The sequence below is a fragment of the Notamacropus eugenii genome, chromosome 1, assembly GCF_028372415.1.
Source record: "Notamacropus eugenii isolate mMacEug1 chromosome 1, mMacEug1.pri_v2, whole genome shotgun sequence".
NCBI lineage: Eukaryota > Metazoa > Chordata > Mammalia > Diprotodontia > Macropodidae > Notamacropus > Notamacropus eugenii.
Window position 1 is genome coordinate 488,023,859 of NC_092872.1, and position 22,851 is coordinate 488,046,709.

At 38.8% G+C, this 22,851-nt stretch overlaps 1 protein-coding gene across 2 annotated transcripts in view; it reads left to right on the plus strand.

Annotated features, from left to right (window-relative positions):
* COL5A1 (collagen type V alpha 1 chain) overlaps positions 1-22,851 on the plus strand; it is a 296,840-nt gene that overhangs the window by 232,159 nt on the left and 41,830 nt on the right. For both annotated transcript variants that reach the window (XM_072632909.1, XM_072632910.1), the window contains exons 33-46: positions 2,510-2,554; positions 2,726-2,779; positions 3,968-4,012; positions 5,645-5,698; positions 6,303-6,356; positions 10,468-10,521; positions 11,823-11,930; positions 12,818-12,907; positions 13,217-13,270; positions 15,825-15,932; positions 19,841-19,948; positions 21,575-21,628; positions 22,392-22,445; positions 22,554-22,661. In XM_072632909.1, coding sequence (XP_072489010.1) covers positions 2,510-2,554; positions 2,726-2,779; positions 3,968-4,012; positions 5,645-5,698; positions 6,303-6,356; positions 10,468-10,521; positions 11,823-11,930; positions 12,818-12,907; positions 13,217-13,270; positions 15,825-15,932; positions 19,841-19,948; positions 21,575-21,628; positions 22,392-22,445; positions 22,554-22,661 — 990 coding nt within the window. The remainder of the gene's footprint in view (positions 1-2,509; positions 2,555-2,725; positions 2,780-3,967; positions 4,013-5,644; positions 5,699-6,302; positions 6,357-10,467; positions 10,522-11,822; positions 11,931-12,817; positions 12,908-13,216; positions 13,271-15,824; positions 15,933-19,840; positions 19,949-21,574; positions 21,629-22,391; positions 22,446-22,553; positions 22,662-22,851) is intronic.

A 22,851-nucleotide genomic window follows, 5' to 3' on the forward strand; every position in this document is an offset into this window, starting at 1 on the left:
TGGCCTCCCTGGGGCCAGGGAGCAAGCCCCTCTGGAATGAAAGAGAATTGGAGAGCACTGCCCTGCCTCTTCCTAAACCTGTCCAAGGTTATGAGAACTTTCCTGATCAGTTTGATTGTCAGCTAAGTAGAATTCTAATAACAACATCAACCACCTTCTCTCCTGCTTTGCCACTTACAAAATGCTTAGATAAGATCACAGGTTTAGAGCTGAAAAGGACCTTTAAGGCCATCTACTTCACCCCATTCAATTTACAAAGGGAAAGAAGTTCAGAAAAATTAAGTAACTTAACAAACATCACACGGGTGGTAAATGATGAAGGGAGGATTTGAATTCAGGTCTCATGACTCCCAGTTCACTGGCATTTTTGCTGCAGTGTCCCTACTCTACAATCTCTCCACAATGACCCTATGAGGTACTTAGTGCAAGGATGATAGTCCCTACTTTACAAATAAAGAAACTGAGGCACAATAAGTTTGGGGCAGGTTCAAAGTCATATGGCTACTCATTGGCAACCTCTGAACTTGAACTTAAATATTCTGAATCCAAGCCCACTTCTCTTCCCACATTGCCTTCCAGAAGTGTCCAGGGTCCCTTCACGAAACAAAGGATGCTAGAGAGGACCAAGTGAAGTGAGAAATGAACCCGAGTCAGAGGTCATGCCTTCTTCAAGGAGGAGTCTAGCAAGCAATTTGTTTATGTCAAGGGCTACAGACTGAAGGGATCATTCTATACGATGGTCCGACTCTTTGGGACAATGAGCTGAATGTGATCAGATTGTTTTAAAGAAAGGAAAACAAAGTCCTTGAACATAATGCCTCCTGAGACCCTCAGGTCAAAACTGTGGTTCCGTTTTGTAGTTTTCATTCTTGGGCTTGGTCCGAGGCCTGTGTGCATGAATTTGGGGTCTGATTGACTTCAGGTGATAACTGGACATTTACTGCAATGTTAAAAGCTCAAGCCATGTCATTTTCAAATCATTTCAGTAAACGTTATAAAGTACCTACCACGTGCAAAGCCCAGCCTGGGGCTAGATGTTAGGGATATAGAAACTGAAGTGGTGACTGACTATGCTCCTCTGAATTCCCATTCTCCTTTTTGAAGATAGTTGGATCTTTTCATTGGAGTTGCTCTCAGAAACACAAACATGACCGATGTGTCTCTATTTATAAATGCCAGGAACAAACTCAGTTCAGTCATGGATATTTGCTTAGGTGTAAAGTTTGTAATTTGAAAAAAGCAGATGTTTCATTAATTTTCTTGTACAAACAGTTCTCTGTTGCCAAAGGATATTGCCATGTAATTAAAGCAATGGAGGCAGAGTGCATTGTTAAAAAGCAACATAATTAACTCATCATTATAAATGCTTTTATTAAATTCCTTTCAAAACACAGGCCACTAAAACGCAGGTTTTATTTCAAAGCAAATGAATGATTGATGATTAAATGACAGTGAGTATTTTTTGTGAGTCACCTTTAACAAAGTCTGGTCCTTTAGGGGTTTTATCATCAGAAACCAGAAGTGTAATAAGATGGATTGAGAAACCATAAAGGTACATGAGATTTTTCTGAAAAAAAAAAAAATCCTCACTCAAGTAATGTAACAGCCTTACTTTTCAATCTCTAGAGCCTACATTTACAAGAAATAATCTTAATGGTGCCGTAGAAAGAGAACCAGACTGGAATGGGGGGAAGGGGAGGGGTTCCGGGGGTCAGAGTTTACTCCCAGCTCTGTCATTTCTTGCTATATGGCAACATGATCCATTAGGTCAGCAGGCAGTAGGTAAACTCTATTTTTCCAATTCTTATGGCTTTGCGGGGAAACAAATACAGCGCATTATGCTCCACACTTTGGAGAATGTGAAGAGAAGTCCAAATTCCATTAGAAGAGAAGAAAAATAACTTTCATATATGATTTATATTCCAAATTGCAAGTTTGCTTGTCGAGAGAATCTGTTGAAATTTTAATGACTAATATGCTTAACTGCAGCTCAAGTAAATTATGTATGAAAAGAGTTGCTTCTTTTCATTTTTTCTTACAATAATGATTTTTCCCTTGCCATGTGAGTGTGTGTGTGTGTGTGTGTGTATAGGCTTAAACCTCATTCAAATTGCAATAAGAAAAATGAATCTCAGAAGGGCCTGTGCAGCTATATGGAGCTATGTGGGTTATGCCTATGGTAGCCTGACTTGTCCTGTTTACATTTCTCTTGAAAACAAATGAGAGGAAATGGTGCTCTTGGAGATGCTCAGAGTTCGGGATTCTTTCCCAGGTAGCACCACAGGAATACTGGTCACCTAGTCACCTTGGTAGCACAATATTGATGCCATCTTCCAAGGGTGGTGGTGGTTTGAAGTCAAGTTTTCCTAACTTCAATGATGAAAGGCTGTGGCATTTTACAAGTGTTTGCTGAAAGTACTGAAAGTAATCAGACCACAGTAGTGACTACAGATGACAATGACAAGTGGTATATCATGAGTGACTCATCATTCTTCTCATTTGATCCTAGGGAACACCTGGAAAACCAGGACCGAGGGGGCAACGAGGTCCAACGGTAACTGTTGTTTTGTCTTTGGGAGCTTCTATTTCAGATGATCTTTAAAATATTAGAGATGGCATGTACCAGAAGAAGTAGGAACTGAGGAAGGGCTATTAGGTTGGAATGGAAGAATCTCTTTCTATCTCTAGGATACTTAATATTTTCTCTACTTTGCTGTGCTTCCAGGGCCCACGTGGTGAAAGAGGTCCAAGAGGAATCACTGGTAAACCTGGACCTAAGGTATGTCTTCAAAATTTTCATCCTGGATCACCATTAAGCAATGCTTTGCACCTAACTGAGGTTGGGATGCTGCCAAAACATCTAGCAGATGAGAGTGAACATTTTTCTCCTCCTAGGAAAAAAATTAAAAAGAAGGAATCTTAGGTTCTGAAGGAGTCTCTCTCTCCCTCCCTTAATGACCTTTTACCAAGTTAAATCAAAGTAATCACAGAACTAAGTGTAACACTTATTCACATGTGCTTCTAAATAGTGAACAGGGAAAATGTTGGCCCAAACTCATTGAGTGATTTGGTAGCGCCCCAGTTGTTTAACTCTGGAGTGCTAGATCCAGGCATTTGATAAATCCCCAAACACAGCTGGGATCACCCGTTCCTCATGTTGAAGGTTTATTATTTATTTGAAAAGGACTTACAGATCTTTGGAGGGAAACTTTGTCAGAAACACAAAGAATGATCTTTTTGTCATCAGTAAGCATCTGCCAATAACATACAACTCTTCCCTCCTGAAAATGGTTTTAGAGCCAGTTAATTAAATCAGTAATCCATTTTTTCTTTTAAAAAATAAGCTTTAGCCAGCTGTATGATTCTTTTTCTTTTGATACCGATATTCTAAAATTTACCTTTGTGGAGAAAATCTGATTAGCTTGGGGTTTCCTTTTTCTTTTATTTTCTTTTTTTTTCTTCCTTTTTATTTTTTTCAGCTAACCATAATGGAGCAGGAGAGTAATGACATATAAACAATTCTCTTGTATCACTATCCACCCTACAAACTGAGTCCACTTACAGCTACCATTTTGAAATAATTATAATAAAGCCTTTATGGGAAAATACATTGTCACCATGTTGAAGTAGGGATTCAAATAAACAGCTGTGCTTTGTCTTGACATGAATTTTTGAGAAATAACTTTGACTGGAGCTCAACATTTCTCTCCCAGCAGGCATCAGTCATCCTCTTCAAATGTCCTGGCTGTGTTGTTGTTATTTCAGTAATATATTTGTTTTTAATGGTAGTGGGGAATAATAGACAGCCTTCTGGGCCATTGATGAGTCCTTTATTAGAAAATCAGAGAAAATCCTAAGGAAGTTGAGCAGCTACATCTTTATGACATTTTTATACTTTTATAATGTCATAGGGTAGAAACCTTAAAAATTAACAAATATTACTATTTTTCCTTCTTTTTCTCTAAAGGGCAACTCTGGTGGTGATGGCCCATCTGGTCCTCCTGGAGAACGGGTAAGATGTTTTATATACTGTGACTGCGGTATTCATCTTCTCCCCAAACATACTTCCTTCCCTAGTACCAAGAAAGTCCATTGATAGTGACTTAATTCCCCACCCAGATAAGATGAAAATATTCTAAGATTTCCCAAAATATTTCCTAAATATGACCTTCTCTTGAGATTTACAAGAAAGAAAGTGAAGGATGGGTATAGGTAACTTCAGAAAAACAAACCTCTAAACTAAAAATTACAGCCAGGAGGAAGCAAGGCAACATACCTTTAGCTACAGAGTATTTGCAAAGTGCTTGAGGCAGTGAGATTTAGATCACATCCATTCTTAGATAAACACAAAGCTGGGCTTGTATTTCTGTAGCTGGAGGAATGAAAGACCTAAGGTCCTCTTTTCAATGATTACTTTCAGTTCAATTTTGTGGTTGTTATTCAGCCTTCAGTCCTGTCCCTGTCTGGGGTTTTCTTGGCAAAGATACTGGAGTGGTTCATCATTTCCTCCTCCAGCTCATTTTATAGATGAGGAAACTGAGGCAAATAGGGTTAAGTGATTTGCCCAGGATCACACAGCTAGTAAGTGTCTGAGATCAGATTTGAACTCAAGTCTTCCTTACTCTAGGTCCCTGTTCTCTATCCACTGTACCACCTAGCTGCCTCTCTATTGAATTTAGCAAACACTTTGAAATGCTTCAGCCTTTCAGCTAGCAGTGTATAAAGCACTGAATTTAGAGTCAGAAAGACCTTAATTTAAATCCTCTTTCAGATATTTATCAGCTGTGTGGCCCTGGCCAGACCCCTTCACCTCTCTCAGCCTCAGTTTTCCTATCTGTAAAATGAGGGTAATAACATCAATGAGATTTCACACACACACACATATACAGATACAAAGACAGATGGAATATAGACCCCCTCCCTTCAAGGAATCTATAATCTAATAGAACAAAGAATTATTAAATGAATAACAAATATACAAACAATAATGAGAGAGTAAGAGAGGTGCCAGAGAGAGAGAGAGAGTCAGGCAAGGGCTGTGATGAGCAAACAGTCCCTTTCAGTTTGGGGGTAACAGGGAAATCTTGGAAGCAGCACCTATCAAGGATGATTGGCAGCTTTCTCTAATTCAGGATAGTAACAGTCTTCAGAGAACACTACCTCTAATTACTGCTTTCTCTGACAAATGCACACACCAAATACCAGTGCATGCTTCTTTTCATTGGTTCCAGGGATATTTAATTCATTCATCAAATCTTATTAAGGACATGCTAGTATCATATGATCATAGTTTTAGGGTTGGAAAGGACCTCAGAGGCTATCTAGTAGAACCCTTTGATTTTATAAATATGGGAACTGAGGTCCAGGGAAGTTAAGTGATTTATCCAAGATTATACAGGTAGTTAAGTGTCAGAGGCCGGGTCTGAAGAGATCCTCTGGCTACAGAGCCAGTACTCACTAGAAAGGTGCTAAGTGACATTGGGGGGGCAGGGCAGGGTGTGACGATTCAGTACTGCTAGGTGCCAGGTGGGCTCAAGGGTGAATAAGATACATCCCTGTCCCTCTAGCAACTCCTGGTATAGGAGAAAATGGAGCAAAAAGTGCTTCTTTAAAATTCAGCTTTTAAATCATCTTCTGTCTACAGGGACCTAATGGACCTCAAGGACCCACAGGATTTCCTGGACCAAAAGGCCCTCCTGTAAGTAATTTCCCAAAGTCTGCTAGCATTCACTTCCTTCATTTGTAAAACATGGAGAATAACACCAGCATTATCTACTCACAGAATTTAACTTTAAAGTGCTATGGAAATGGGTGTTGTTTTTATAATTTATAATTGTTTTTATAATGCCTGTACTTACTTTGGTGTTATCACTGACTAGGTTTCTGTGGACAAGTGTTGGGAGGGGCTCAATCCAAACCTGCAAGCATTTATTTAGCACTTTCTATGGACAAGGCATTATGTGAACTCCCCCAAAAGAAAGTTTAATAAGCTGATATCAATGTCTTGCCATCTGTTGATTTTTCAGTTGATTTGCCCAGTATTCCTAAGATAACAGTCCTTTACAGAAATATGAGTCTCTTTCTCCTGTCAACAGTACATGTTCTGTTGGGTTTAATCATTAGTGATCCCCAAGATAATACTTAACAGTGAATATTTCTGTAATGCATTACTTTGAAATGTCCACAGGGAAACTATTGAATTGCAAAATATAAAAATAAATAAACATGTTTCAGGTCTTGATTTCTCTAACAATGTGTTGGCTTAGTAGAACTTGAGAGAAATCTCCTGTTTTCTTCCTCAGGGCCCTCCAGGGAAAGATGGACTTCCCGGGCACCCTGGACAGAGAGGTGAAACTGTAAGTATCTGGGAATGTTGGTGAATCATTAAACCTGACCTATATCATGCTAGCTGCTTGTGTACATGAAGAGATCCTCCTACCCTGAGGCTTATTTCTAGGCTTCTGTGTCTCCAGCTGTGTCAAACAGTCTGTGGGAATCAATCCACATCAGTGGCTGGACCTGTGAGGCTAATGATGACTTCCTTTAAGGGCCACATACTCAACTTTAAAAAGAAATAATAATCTGGGTTAAACTATGATTCTCCACTAAGAGCTTGCTCTGATGTCTCATTATGGAATGGAGATTACCTGAGACTCTGGCAGGAAGAAATCTAGAAAGGTTTTGTGACTAGTCCTGGCAGGAGAATGCCATTCAGAGCCAGACTAGCTAAATTTGGAAAAACATCAAGACATCATCACAATGGTGGCCACCAGGTGACCTTTTTTTATGAGTGGGGATTGGAAGGAGGGCGTATAATGGCACAGTCTGCGACAACACAGAGCACTACTAGTGCTATCTGTTGCTGGAGTAAGTACCTACATTGATAAAGTGAACAATCTTTTTTTAAGCATTGAAGTAGATGAAAAGAGTTACTTAGCCTGGAGAAGATAGGATAGCTAGAAGACAGAGAAGGTGTGCTAAGAACAAGTCTTTCTATCTTTGCTTCTAAACCAGGCTTAGGGATTAACTACTAGCCATGTGAAAGTCCATTTTCATATTAGTAGAAAATCACAAATAAATGTAATACAATTTCATTTATCCAAACTCATGTGTACCTATGTTTCTAGTCTGTCTAGACTATCTTGTGCGTTTACATTGGAATGTATATGACTATGTTTAAATTGGAAGAGAGCTAAAGAGGTCCCACTCTCTTAGCTTTCGTAGTAAGATATTTTTATAAGGCATGAATTCATGGATGAAGGATCCCTTTGAACTTGATCTTGCCTCTACAAATGAGCTGGATGTATCACATTAAATCATAGTTACACATGATGTTGACCTTCTCAGTTAGTTACATAATGTTGGCCTTCTCTGTAGTAAAGAAGCCTGGGCAATAATTAAAACTTTCAAATGAGGCTCTTCATAGGGAATAATTTCTGTAGCATAAATAATGCCTACTTATGTTGAATGTGTCTCAGGATGACATATTTATCTGACCTTCAGAATGAACTTTTCTATTCTTTATAATTTCATACTGGTGAGTTTATTAATATAGTCTTCAAAATATCCCTAAGCTTTTTAGTTTTTAGAAAGCCATTAGATCAATAATATGGACAACCACACAAGACTCATGCAGTCTATAGTTCGCTCTGATTGGTCAAGCTGAGAGTGAAACCCAGTATAATATCCACTGAAGCTGTTCTCTTGGGAAGGCTACAGAGATGCTGAGGATGGTTTAGCCCAGGCTACTGAATAATTACCCCTCAATATGGATTGTCTTCCACCTGCTTTGTTATGCCGTTGTGTTCTCTCTCTCTCTCTCTCTCTCTCTCTCTCTCTCTCTCTCTCTCTCTCTTCTCCACACACTACTTTGTCAATTTTAAAAGATGTTATTGTGCAGATGCAAACATTATTTGGCACCAAGGAGAATGATGAAACATGTAGAAGGTATGATGAACTGGCTCCATTTCTTTGCTTATCTCTTTCCTGACTGGTGGCAAATGGACTTTAAGAATGCCCACAGCAAATATATGCCATCTTGTAAAATGTGTTTTTGAATGCCATATTTAATATTTTCTTGGTGTCTGCTTTGAAAAAAAATGTTTCATCTTCCTTCCCCCCCCTTTGATTTATTTTGATGAAACTTTTTTAAATTACTCCTTAACCACGATGAGGCATGATGCATGGTAGCGAAGAGATTGAGATTAATTTGATATTTTGTTTATAGGGACAAATTAAAACAGTTCTTCTGAGCTTTGCATTTTTTCTCTAATGCCCTGCTGGAGTAATAAGGTAGAAGACTTTGCATCTGGTGCATTTTCCCCCCTCTGACTTAACCTGGAAGTTGGAAAATAATTAGACTACTTGTCATTTGCTAAAAAAATAACGTAAGCACTTTCCAACTGCGTTCCTTTTGTGCCTGTTTACACTCCTAAAGGCTGAACTTGGTAAAGAAATGAGAGGCCTGCAGTAATTCACATGGGCCATGGCTTTATCCTCATCTCTGAGACTCATTTAGGACATTTCTGCCAAAGAGGTGTTTATGTTACTAAGGCCCAAATGGATACACAGACCCATGAGATGTACTTCTGTCCCATCCCCAGTGTTTGCCCTGTTCTGACTTCTGTCCATTCCGTGCTGACCCCGCCAGCAGTAGCATGTGCAAAAAGGCTGTGTGGTGATAATAGCCCCAATTTTATTATTAACTCACTGCCTCTCTGGGCTGCAGATTCTTCATCTGGAAAATGAGGGAGTTGGGCCAAATGCCCTTGAAGGTTTTAGCCTTATAAGATTCCTTTGAAAATGGTTCTCAATGTGAAGTGAAAGGATATTTTTCAGCTTGGAGCCAAAGGGGGAGCTGTCTTCCAAAAGCTACTGTGGCCTGCTCAGCATTAGAAACAGAGGATAGATTTCTTACAGTTTTAAATGTAGGTGATAAGGATAACTCAGTGCTTTTGCATGCAGACATTGGCAACATAGAGTGTCCAGCTATACACAGAGTTCCAGTGAACTATCATGGAACCCAGAGTGCATCATTTTGAGTATGCATGTGTGTGTATGTGTATTTCTCTCTCTCAACACCATGAGTATCCAATATCACATAGATAAAGATTGTAGGGTCCAGGAGTTTCCTCAAATCCTATGCTGCCTTTACTTGGCTCCTAGGTGATGGAAATGCATTCGTGTCTTAAGAATATTCCCAGTCCCAATTTTTGTGTCTCGTTCATTGATCTATGCTGAACAGTGAAAAGTTTCCTTTTGGAAGGAGGAGTAAGGTATCTATATCTTGAAGAAATAGCATTTCTCTACTTCTTGGGAAATGTAAGCCCCTCTATAACTCATAGAATTGTAGATTCAGAGAATACAAAAGAAATAAAAGTCTTAGGCTTTCCCTTCAGTGAGCTTACGGTCTGATGGTAAACAGTCATCTTGTCCAATTTCCTCATTTTAAAGATGAGCAAACTGAGTCTCAGAAGTTAAGTGATTTATCCAGGGTCACATAGGTATAAAGTGGCAGAGTCAGGACGCAGAGCCAGGGCCTTCTGACTCCAATCTAGCTTTCTTCCCACCGTACCACACTGCTGGTTTAGCAACTCTAAGATCATCCTATTTGATTTTATCTATTATGGTCACAATAGAGAAATGTTCCTCACATTTTTCATGATGATCTTTTTCACCAATAGCTATTCCCTGAGTGGATTTGATGATACAGTTATGGTACTATGGTATCCTATATGAAACAAATAGCATCTTTTGAAGGCTAAAGGACTGTGCTTTATTCTTTGAGATACAAGAATATTCTAGACATCGGTGGTAAAATGTGTCCCTAAAGATTGATTTCTCCTCTAAATGACAGACTATGAGATTTCAAACTAATTGTCAAATGTAAAATCATCATTTTTTCATCTACTTAAATTATTCATACCAGAAAGAGAATATTTCATTTCATTTCAATCTAGAGTCATATAGGCCATTTAAACCACTGAATCTGAGAACCAGCATGGAGTCACAATGGCTTACTTAGACAGCTCAGAATAGCAAGTGAGTTAAATTACCTATTGAGCATAAGAAACACTAAAGAGAGAACTACCCCTGAAGCCACTAATGAGAAACAGCCAAGAACATTGGCTGTACCAGCTAGACATGGGGGAAAATGACACCTAGTCTACTCTGAAAATGAATGTTTCATGAGATCAAAAAGATTAACTTTTCGTTTCAACTATGTTTGTCAGCACATAAACATGGTGCACTGAGAGCAGTGAGTGCCACTAATTCATCTAGGTTCATTACCTTCAAGAAAATAAGTACAAAAAAATGAAACAAGAATGGAGGCTCTCCTTGTGAAATCTGGGACCTTTAAATGTTGAGGGAGTTTCTCAATGTTCAAATGAGAAATGGGATGTCACTAGGAGATGTATACATTAGTTGTTCTACATATTCATATGTGATGAACTTCTTTCCTTACAGGGCTTCCAAGGCAAGACTGGTCCCCCAGGTCCCCCAGGTGTTGTTGGCCCCCAGGTGAGATATTAACATTGGAATATTTCTTGAATCCTCTAGTACTCCTCATACATCCCTTAAAGAATATGATTTCACAGACAGGAAAACTTACCATGGAGAAGAAAGGGACTGGTAAATTTAAATCCACCAGTCAACTAATATTTATTTGTATCTTGGTTATATGTGAAAACTTTATTTAGTTTTGTGAAAGAATACAAAAGAAATAAAAGACATGGACCCTCCCTTCAGTGAGCTTATGGTCTGATGCAGGTGACAAGATACAAACACATGGTGGTGATTTATGGTAACTACCCAATCAATGAGTGGGATAGACAGTAAATCTATGTGATCAGCATAGGATGAAATCAGTGTAAACTATGGTGATCCAGGGGACTTCATGAACTTGAGATGGACTTTGAAAATAAGTAGGATTCATATAGGAGAAAATATATCAAGAAGTGTTTGAGGTGGAGGAAATAGAGGCAAGAGATGTACCTGCAAAGAGTTTTCAGGAGCCCATGAGGCGACTAGTTTGTCAAGCTGAAATGGGGAGAGCATATTGGACAGTAATGAGAAATAAACCTAGAAAAGTAAGTTGGAGCCAGATTGTAGAGGGTCTTAAATGCCAAGTTAAGAAGAATATACTTTATCCTATTAGAGAGTCCCTTGAAATTTTAGTTAGTAATGGCTCTCCCAATTCTCTCCTCTCTTGATCCTTCCAACATGTGTGGATTTCTTATTGGATGCTCACCAATGAAATTTTCAGCAAACCAATGGGAACAGTGATTTTCAGCCAGGAGGTAGAATGAGTATCAGCTAAACTGAGTTACAGGTCAATACATTTCTTAGAATCTTACACCTGATGAAGACATGATGCTGAATAAGATATTGATCTGTACTGGTCACACAACAGGAGAAGGAGGTGAAAAAAAGCTCCAGTGGTTATTCATGACAAGTTTTCTTCCTCAACAATAGAGGATTTGATGATACTTCATTAAATTCATTTTCTTCCTCTGTTCCTGTGTAATGGAAGTCTTGCCTTGCTTAATGAAAGGTGGCAATCTGTTGGGGGAAGAATAAGAAGACACATGATAGCAGTTAATGTATCCATTCAGTAATGTCAAGGATGTTGGTTTCCTGTGATCATCTCTTTTGGTGATGCTCCTTTCAGAATCTTTACTGGTGGGAGAAGAGAATTTGAAATAGTGGGCACAGACCCTTAATCCTACTGATTAGGGGTAATACCATTAGATGTAGGAAGTAAATTTTCTGTTCACTGTCCCTTTTTCCATGAAAACATGATTATTATCTGATCTTCACAGGGTCCCACTGGAGAAACTGGCCCAATGGGAGAACGTGGCCATCCTGGCCCACCTGGCCCTCCAGGTGAGCAGGGTCTCCCAGGCCTTGCTGGAAAGGAAGGAACTAAGGTGTGTTGTTCATTTCTTTGTACTGAGGAATACTTTCCTGAAAGAACCACTCCTGCAGTTTATCACTTTGATGGGTCTTAGCCTTGCTCCCTTTACAGAAATGATTGATTCACTTTGAATGGATCTGTTTATAAACAGACAATAAAAATGATAAAGAGGATGGATGTTTTTTATGTGGAGAAGCATTAATCTAATCTGATCTTGGACTTACCCAACAAATTTAGCAACCATTTTTAAAATATCTACAATGTACAGAGCCCTTGCTTGGGTACTAGGAGATACAGAAGGTCTAGAGAAGACATAGCCCATGTCCTCAGGTAGCTTGTAGTCTGTCCTACAATGTACAATATTTTATGTAACTGTACTATAGCTTTTATGTGATACTGAAGAGGACTTGGATATTGACCTAGAAAGTGCCTTTTGGATCTGATCTTAGATACCCATAAAGAAAAGACTGGAAAATACCAGGACTTGACTGAGGTCTTGTCAAAGGACTGTAAGAGATTGGTGGCTTTTATTTCACTAAGTTCAATGTAAGGAGTAAAATAAAAGTCATGGGTCCAAAAGGTTATTTTGTCCATCACACAGTCATTTCTATAGATAGATATGTGTAATACCTCTAGTGCCTACTTGCTAATCCAGTCTAAAATCAGAGATCCCATACATAAAAGAGGAACAAAAGTGGAAAGTCCTATTTCCTAACCTAATCAAAATCTTTAAGTGGAAATTTGATGATCCACCACATTTAGCTATATCTAAACTCACTGTGGCATTGGGTTTTAGAAAATGTACAATCAAAGCTTATTATGCTCATCAGAAACTAACAAGGAATAACTAGAAGTTATTTGTTACTTCAAAAGAAATAAGATGTGATATCCTCCTTCCAGGGTGATCCAGGACCTGCTGGCATCCCTGGGAAAGATGGTCCTCCAGGGTTGAGAGGATTTCCTGGTGATCGAGGTCTCCCTGGACCAGTGGTAAGTTAAAGAACTGGAATGACAAAATGGTGTATTTGATAGGGGGTTCTTAACCTTTTTGTGTGTCCTAGACCCCTTTAGCAGTCTGGTGAAGTCTAAGATCCCCTTTTCTGAATAATACCTTTTAAATGCATAAAAGAAAATACATGTGATTATAAACAAATCAATTATATTGAAATACGGTCATCAAAATACATTTTTAAAAGGTTCATAGAAGCCAGGTTAAGAACTTATTTTAGATAATGCAGACAGAGAGCCTCAAAGGGGTTGTTTAAAGTTCCCTTTGACTGAAATTCTCTTTCCTTGAAGGGAGCCCTTGGATTGAAAGGCAATGAAGGTCCTCCTGGTCCCCCAGGTCCAGCGGTGAGTAGTACTTTTTTCTTTCTTCTTTTTTCCCCTGATATATGCTCTTTATCTCATTAAATATTTCTCAATTACATGCAAACATTTTAAAACATTTTTTAAAAGATTTTTTTTGAATTCCAAATTATGTTTTTTCCTTTGATCTCTTTAGTATACAAATCTAGTATTAGTATTGCTGAGTCAAAGGATATAGTTTTATCAACCTGTGGGTATAGATCCAAATTGCTCTCCAAAATGGTTGAATGAGTTCACAACTCCACCAATAGTGTCTTAATTTCCTCATTTTCCCCACATTCCCTCCAACATTATCACTTTCCTTTTCTGTCATATTAGCCAGTCTAATAGGTATGAGCTGATACCTCAGCATTGTTTTAATTTGCATTTCTTCAATTAATAGTGATTTAAAGCATTTTTTTTCATATAACTGTAGATAGTTTTAGTTTCTTCATCTAAAAACTGCTTGCTCATATTTTTTGACCATTTATCAGTTGGGAAATGACTTATATTCTTATAAATTTGACTCAGTTCCCTATATATTTGAGAAATGAGACGTTTAACATAGAAAGTTGCCCTAAACTCTCCACTCCCTGAGTTTCCTGTTTTCCTTCAAAAATTGACTCCATTGGTTTGGTTTATGCAAAACCTTTTTAATTTAATGTTATCAAAATTTTCCATTTTCCATCCTGTAATGCTCTCTGTCTCTTGTTTGGTCATAAATTCTTCCTTCATCCATAGATCTGACAGGTAAAATTTTCCTGCTTCCCTAATTTGCTTATGATATTACATTTTATGTGTAAATCATGTGCCCATTTTGACCATGTCTTAGTACACGGTGTGAGATATTGGTCTATATTGAGTTTATGCCAAACTGCTTTCCAATTTTCCCAGGCATTTTTTGTCAAATAGTGAGTTCTTCCCCAAAAGCTTGGATATTTGGGTTTATCCATTACTATGGTCATTTATGGTGTCTTGTGTATCTATAACCTATTCCACTGATCCATCATTCTATTTCTTAGCCAGTACCAGATATTTTTGATAATTACCACATAGTAATATAGTTTGAAATTTGGTATTGCTAGGTTATCTTCCTTCAGTTTTTTTTCATTAATTCCCTTGATACTCTTCACCTTTTATTCTTCCATATGAATTTTGTTATTATTTTCTTCTAGATCTATGAAATAATTTTTTGATAGTTTGGTTGGTATGGAGTTGTGCTTTTGTCCTTTTATTCTACTTTAGCTTCTCTATCCTTCCCCCTACAAAACAAAACAAATCCATGCTGATGCATACCTGAGATTTCTAGCACCCTTGGGTGCTGTCATTTGTTCTATATCCTTGTAAGGGTGTGTTAGGTTCATATTTTGAGAGGCATATTGACACACACAAAGGTGATCTTGGTGGTGAGAAATCTGGCACCCATGTCACAGGAATTAATGAATCAACTGGGAATGTGTCTCTTGGAGGGGAGGGATTGATGAAGGGGATGATGAAGTAATCATCTACTATAGACCAGCCACTGTGCTAACCACTTTACAAATAAAGCAGTGGGCAGAGGGCTGGATTGAGTGTCAGAGGACCTCTGGTGTTTGCTACTTGTGAGAACTGGGGCAAGTCACTTAACGTTTTTAGGCCTCAGTTTGCTCATCTATTAAACGAAGTCCTTTCAGCCTCTAAAGCTACCTAAAGCTATAATGGCTACCTCCACATATTTGAGGCATGGAGTAGGCGGGGAATCATTTGAGAAAACAAACAGATTTATTCTGTATGGCTCCAGAGGGTAGAATTAGCACCGAAGGATTGAGATTATAAGACAGCAAGTTTTGGCTCCATGTGAAGGAAAAAATTATAATAATGATAGTTGCCCTACAGTTATATCGTTGCTTCATGACAAATGGACTCCCTTTCACTGGAGTTATTCAGGGAAAGGCTTACAGATTCTTAAGTGATTCTTATTTTAGGGGAGAGATTGTGCAAGACAGCTTCTAAAGCTCAATGTCCCCATATGTAAAACAATAAATCTTACATTCTCCTGAAACTGTTTTCTTGGTGACACAAACAGAGATGTGTGTGTATATGTGTGTACACACATATGCATATGTGTATCTATGCATACGTATTTTCTACCAGATTATTAAATTCTTCCTTATGTCTAAAAATAATTAAAAAATTAAAATTACAAATTATTTTAAAATATTAAAAAATTAAAAATTAAATGAAGGGATTGGGCTAGGTGGCCTCTGAGATCTCTTTCCACTGTAAAAGAGTAACTTATCGTCATGCAATCCACCACTTCCACTTCTAACATTCTGTTATTACTCATAAGGTATGTAGTAGTGGGAATCTGGTGTGAATACTCCAAGTGAGATCAATTAAAGGATGTCTTGAATTCCAGACTGTGTAGTTGGTTTCTGCCATAGACAATAAAGGATTATTACAGATTCAAGAGTAAAGAGAGTGAGCCGAAGAACACAGTATTCCATAAAGTCATGCTTCTGTGATAGAGACTGTTTGCAACGATCTTACTTCATGCATCATTGTTTATTCTTCATCACAGGGATCTCCAGGTGAAAGGGGCCCAGCTGGTGCTGCTGGACCAATTGGCCTTCCTGGGAGACCTGGACCCCAAGGACCACCTGGGCCTGCTGGTGAGAAAGGTGCCCCTGTAAGTATTGCTTTGATGAATGGCCTAAACCAGTAGTCATTTTTTCCCCTGAATTATGAAGACAGCTTTTGCCTCATTGTCCTTCTCCTTCTCCTTCTTCAGCAGGTTACATTATGCATGGATGCCTTTCCTGATTAGCCCTTAGAGGAGTCAGGGGAAGGAAGCAGGGTTGTTTCTAAAGGTTGAGAACTGCCTGGGAAAAGAATGGGTAACTTCCAAGGCTTCTTGATTCTAGTCCAAAAAGAAGATTCCCTATGTTTGGGGAATTCCTTTAGTGAATTCTTTGTGCCAGAAGGGATGTATAGGGACTAGCAACCATCTGTAACCCAGTATGTTTAGCACCTGGGTTAAGAATGTGACATCCAAACATTCCTTCTACAGCTGCGTCAAAGAACATGTGAACAGAAAGAGGGCTAGGAAGGACTTTAGTCTTTTTAGACTTGGCCCTTGGGGCAGGTCTCAAGGTTCCATGATTTACGATTACTGACATTCCCCTTAGATTGTATTTAGCTGATAGATATCCATATTTAACCTTTCACCTCAAAGGAAATTGTCATGGGGATTTTTTGCCCATTTGTAGTTCTCCAATATGAAATTTACCATGTGCAACTAGTGTGCCAGATTTATCCCACCTCTGGTTGAGGGATATACCCTCTTTGCTTAGAAAATTCCTAAGAAGCAGGTTGCAGGGCTCTGATTTCTTGGCAATTAGAAATTTAAATAACTTCTGTGAAATCAAGACACAGGGTCAGTGATTTGCACCTGGCCAAAGAATAAACTCTTAGAAAGGAAAATAATTGGTCTGATTTAAGAAATCTCCTCACCCCAGTGACCTAGGAAAAGGATAATGTCAAATTAGACTACTGTCCTCAAGACAATATTGTTTTTTCTTAATTCAAGCCACAGATGGGAAGGAGGAAGGGCTTGGTCACAAAGCCATTTACCCTGTTCCTTGACTGTCCAGTGGATTTTAGATGGTTCTTGGCTATTAGATATTTCCTTCTTATGTATAGGGTCATTGCCTTGGGGGAGTGTTTTCCTGAAATCTTGGAACTTGAATGTATGTCTATTTGGTATTTCAAAATGTCAAGTTGGCAGCTGTTTGCTGTGTGCCTAGCTTTGTGGTAGGCATTGGTGGATGGGTTTGCAGCACAAATGATAGAGAAAATCCATCCCTACCTTTGAGAAGCTTCCAGTCTTGGAGAGAAAATCCTGACAAAGACAAGTATCACAACCAGAGAACAACAGTCATTCTTCAGTTAGAGAAGGAACAGAGGGGAATGCCAGATATGCTCTGATGACCTTTCTAGGCTTGGTCTCTAGTGAGGCTATCAGTCTATGTCTAGAGGTTATGACCAAGTACTCTGAACTGACAAATTCTATTTCTTTTCTCCATGAGAAGCTAACTATTGATTCAGAAAATACGGTCAAAACATATACCTTAAAAGCCCCTTCTTTCTTTGCAATAGTTGCAGCTTGACTTTTGAGAAAACTCAAGTTTTTCTGGCTTCCTATGCTATTACGAGTAGAAACAACATTGGGATCTCATGTATTCATGCCCCTGTGATTGTAAAGAATAGTATTTGTCCCATCCTATCCTATCCTATCCTAACCCACTTCTGATTCAGGAATATCCTTTCTAGAAGCAGATTGCATAACCTCCTTGCATCCTTTTCCTTGAGTAACATGTAAGGGAAAAGGTTAGTCCCTCAAAGTCTCTCATTGTGACTCCCGTTTGACTTCAGCTCTGCAGTTTTACAACCACCCAGGCTGCTTCTGTGTGCAAATAGTCATGGAAATACACATTGGTACAGCCTTTGATTCTGAATCTGGAATGCCACACTGAGTCCAGGTTCCAGGGGAAATTGGCAGATGCCAACATAAGCAATTTCAGATTGAGTTGAAACATTTTGTTGATTGATTGGTGTTATTAAAAGTGTTATTTTCCCTGAAAATTTTGCTCTTGGTGGTTTATGGGAAAAAAGAGCAGCCCAGTTATATTCCTCAGGCAAGAATTTCCCATTGAAACCATTTTTGGAACATCTGCGCCGTTGAGAATATGTTCAATGCCTGATTGGGGAGATAAAAAGGCAATTTAGATGACATCTACTCATTTACAATGGGGCACCCAGGATTTTGATACAACTGAGTTATGTACTGGGAAGCTAAAACACATCAGGCATTCAGCACATATAAACCCAAAGCAAATTCAGTTGAAAACTATTTTGTTCATTGTTTCAAGAGAGTAAATATTTAAGCAGGAGCCCAGTAAGAATTGCTTTATCCATTTAAAAGCTTTTCAATTCCCCCAGAATAGCTCAAGAGAGAAGAAAAGGTCAGTGTATCTCTGAGAACTACTGGCTTGATTAGTCAAGTGGGGAAAGGAAGTTATATGTACATTCTATATTCGGTACTGGCATTTATTCCTGACTTAATTAGAGGAGAAATTGATATCAATAAGAACCAAATGTGAAGAGGAGAAAGTGATTCATGGAGAGGGGAGAGGAGACTGTAGAAGAGAAACCAGAAGCATCAGCTCCTGCAATGCAGCAGAGGAAGAAAGCAAAGATTTTCATGAACCAATGCTACAGTTAGATCTAAAAGCTGCAGCTAAATCTTTCTATCTGTTTTTCCCCTGCGATGCAATATATTTGTCATTTCAGAAGAGAATAGTTCCACTGCTGTGCAGAATGAAAATAAGTCAGGCAAGGAAAGTACTATGATACAGTGGGAAAATCACTGGCTCTGGATTCAGAGGGGTTAGGTTCAAATCCAACCTGTGTGCCCATGGGCAAGTCCCTTCACCTCCCTGAGCCTTGGTTTTCTCATCTATAAAATGAAGAGGTTGCTTTAGAAGGCCTCTGAGGTCCCCTCCAGTTCTGTATCTAGGAGCCTGAGAACCTAGGCTGTTCCTAGGATTAATCAAAGCTTAAATTATAATGATCAGAAAAGTGGATCCAAAAAAATGCCTGAAAGGAAGATGTTAGGTTGGACATTGTTAATTAGATAGAATTGAAAATTCTAGATAGAATTGAAAAAAAATAAGAAAAGCAGTTTTGAATATGGCTATATCTCATATTTGAATTCTTTTGTAAATACTATCAGTCTCTGGGTGATGGCATAGATCCACTCATACACACCCAAGTTCTGGAACCACTTTCCCCTACTCCCAACTCAGGTACTATCTTCTCTATGTTAGGGACACAGAAACTTGACTTTTGTTTACAATACAGAATTTAACTGGATTCTCTCATCCCTGCTTCGCCAAGCTAGAATTACTACACAAGAGATCTCTACGATTCAGACCTTATACAGTTTTAGATCCAAACACACAGGGATGGGATGTTGCCTCAGGCTTCCTTTGATTCTTGCTGCTTTTGCTACATATCTTCTAATCAAGATTCATCCTTCATACTAAAATCCTAAGCAGCCAGACACTAACTCCATCTAACTTAGTCACTCCCACTCCTCTCAGTGACTCTACTCCATCATCTTCTCAGACATAGGCCACAAGCCCTCAATCCAAACTTCTTTCAGCAGCATGCCAAAAGGAAACTCCACCACTTGAAGAACCACTGACTTGTTCTTTTTTCCCGTCAACACTTTTCAGCTCTTGAATGGCCTTCCAAATGCTTAGGGTTAGTTCAAAGAAGCCTCTGTATCACCAACCTCCAACAAAGGTCCATCTTGACCTTAAATAAAATTAAAGAATAATTTGTAGATGTGGACAATTGCTACCTTTTCTACGTATCTTTTCCCCCTTTGTAAGTACTCTATGACTCTGAGAAGTTGCTTTATTGTATTTTTTTTTTTGGTTCCATTATGTCTAAGCTTTCTTTTTTTTGGGTCCTACTCATAAAATGAAAGAATTCACTGATTTCTAATCACTGATTTTGTATCATCCATAGGGTGAGAAAGGTCCTCAAGGGCCAGCTGGCAGAGATGGAATTCAGGGTCCTGTAGGGCTCCCTGGCCCAGCAGGTCCTGTGGGCCCCCCTGGAGAAGATGGAGATAAGGTGAGAAAAAGCTGTGAAACATGGCAATATCTTTCCTAGAATGACATGGAGTAAAAATATCCTAATTCCTTCCTATGAGAAGTTCCAATCTGAACAAGTACCTGGTCTGAATTATAAGATATTTTGTAAGAAATTCCTTTCAAGGCCACGTAATAATGGAACCTAAACAGTAGGACATAATAATAATTCATGTATATTGTGCTTTAAGACTTATAAAGGACTTTCCTCATAGCAGTCCTATAAGGTAGATAGTGTAACTACTATTATGACCCTAATTTTGCAGATGAGGAAGCTGAGACCCAGATTACTGCCCAAGGTTAAATGGCTAGTGAGTAGCAGGGATGAGATTTAAACCATTTTCATTCCATAGTACCTTACTGCCCCAACCAAATAAAGAAATCTTTAGTGCCTCAGTTTTAATAACCAGATGAGAAGACGATGTAATTACTATTTTATCCCTTAATTTTCTGATCTCTTTACTAGAAAATCACATTTGACATTTCTCCCAGACAATTACTCCTTTTACAAAAGTACCTAACATTAATTAGTTGGAGGAAAGAATCTGGAGTCCTGAATTCTAGTTGCAGTTTTGACTTTGTAACTCACTGTGCCTTAAAAAAATTATATCACATCTTCAGACTTCATTTTCCTCATTTTTAAAGTGAAAGGGCTGGGGTGGTGGACTAGAAATGAAGGTCTCTAAGATTTCCAGCTTCCAATTCTGTGATTCTATGATTAAATGCTCCCTTTGAGATCCCAGATTGTCTGACACCAGTCAGTAGATTGCTGCAGTAAAACATATATCCATATATAAATGGGACCTTCTAAACTACTTAGAAATTCTTAAAAACCCCTTTTCCCCTCAGGTAATTCAAGCAACACCCCGGCTATCCTTTCTTGTATAGACAGCATGGTAGAAAAGTTCAGCCCAGTCTTGTCTTGGGCTGAATCATCTCAGTTCTGGAATTGATGGGGTCCAACTTAATGAGGTTTCAGTGTATATCTCTTTTGAAATGTATGGATCCGATGCTGGACTTGAGTTTTCCACTGACTGAAGACCCTCTATTTTGCTTTCTGTTTATGCTTTTACACTCAATCATGAAATTTAAGAATATGCAGAGGGTGCTTTGCTTCCTGAAGGAAACATCACTAAACACTGAAACAACAAAACTAGGAGGATATTTCTGTACTTTTGCCCCCAAATTGCCCCCTGGTATATGCACATTAAGCTCAATCATTGATGCTTAAAATTCCAATCTGTTTCCCTTCCCCCCCAAATTCTATGATATTTGCAAACATACTATTATTTTCTGTAGAAGGAGAGAGGGAATTCTCCATTTTCAGTACTTGTACTCAAACAAAATACAAATTTATGTGTCTAAATATTTCTTTGGAAAACTGTGGCACTGTGTAGGAGGGAGATGATTGTAGCAACACAAGAAGAGTAATAGCAATAATACATTGTACAATCTCATGGGTAATTAAGCACAATTGGTGGATTGTGCCCCATTAGCCTTCAACTCTGAGTTCTCTCCTTTTTCTCAAACAGACAAAAAAACCCAAAACAAAACATCTTGTTTTGCTTTACTGAGTCACGTGACTGAGTCTCACACTCTTTTCTAATAGGGTGAGATTGGTGAGCCAGGGCAGAAGGGAAGCAAAGGAGACAAAGGTGAACAGGTAAGTTGAAAGTTTATTTTTAAGTGAACTTCTTTTGGGTGGGTTCAGACCAGCATAAATGTTCGAGCTGCCGGTAGCGAGCACAGGTTACTTTCAGTTATTCAGTTCAGTAGTTCAGTAATTATTCATTAAGCACTTGCATGGGCCAGACATAGTATTAATTGCTTAGGGTTCAAAGACAAAAATGAAAGAATCCCTGCCTTCAAAGAACTTCTGTTCAGTTAAGGAAACCCAATAGATAGATACACAGAAAGATAAGTACAAAATAAACTAGACAAATGTAAATTAAAATTGGAAAAATTGGGAAAGACCATAACAACCTCTCATGTCCTCTTGTGAACAGTGAGGTATGTTCATAAGATGGTTCACTCTCATTAGGCGGGTCATCAGTATGTGTCTACAGGTCAGAGCATTTCCTTTGATCTCTTCTCCACCTGCATTTCCTTATTGGCAATTCACTAATTGACTTAGGCAGTCAGCAGGTATCGAGTGCCTTCTTTGTACAAGCTCCTGTATTAAGCACTAATGGAGATTACAAGGAAAGTGCCTCAGCTCCCATCCTCAGATAGCTCACAATCAAGACATGTACATACAATATGAAATAGCTCATGAAAATTCCTAAAGATTTATAAACTCAGTGCAATGAGAGCTGAGAGAAGGGGGGGAGAACCATGTGATTAAGACACATTGGAACCTATTAGTTCAAGTGCATCTGTGTTACTAGAAACTACTCTGAACATCTCTCTGTCTTGCCTTCTTACAGGGCCCACCAGGTCCTACAGGTCCTCAAGGCCCTATTGGACAGCCTGGCCCAGCTGTGAGTATTCATTATTATTATTAATGCTGAGGAATAAGTACCCTTCCTGAACAAACCACTTTGTCATCTGGATATGTTTACACAGTGTGCTCAATTATGTTCCCATAGGGAGGTGATGGAGAGCCAGGTCCACGGGGCCAGCAAGGTCTTTTTGGTCAGAAAGGTGATGAAGGTCCAAGAGGTTTTCCTGGTCCCCCAGGACCAGTTGGATTACAGGTAACTTCATAAGGCAGGGGATAGGGCTCAGTGTGACACACAGCTTGATGATCTGGAGGCTTGGTGCAAAAACTCAGAATGATATTTCTGTACTTTTGCTCCCAAACTAACCACAAGCATATACCCATTAAATTCTTGCTTACAACTCATTTTTGATGTTATAACTCCCTTCTTCTTAATACCTTTGTAA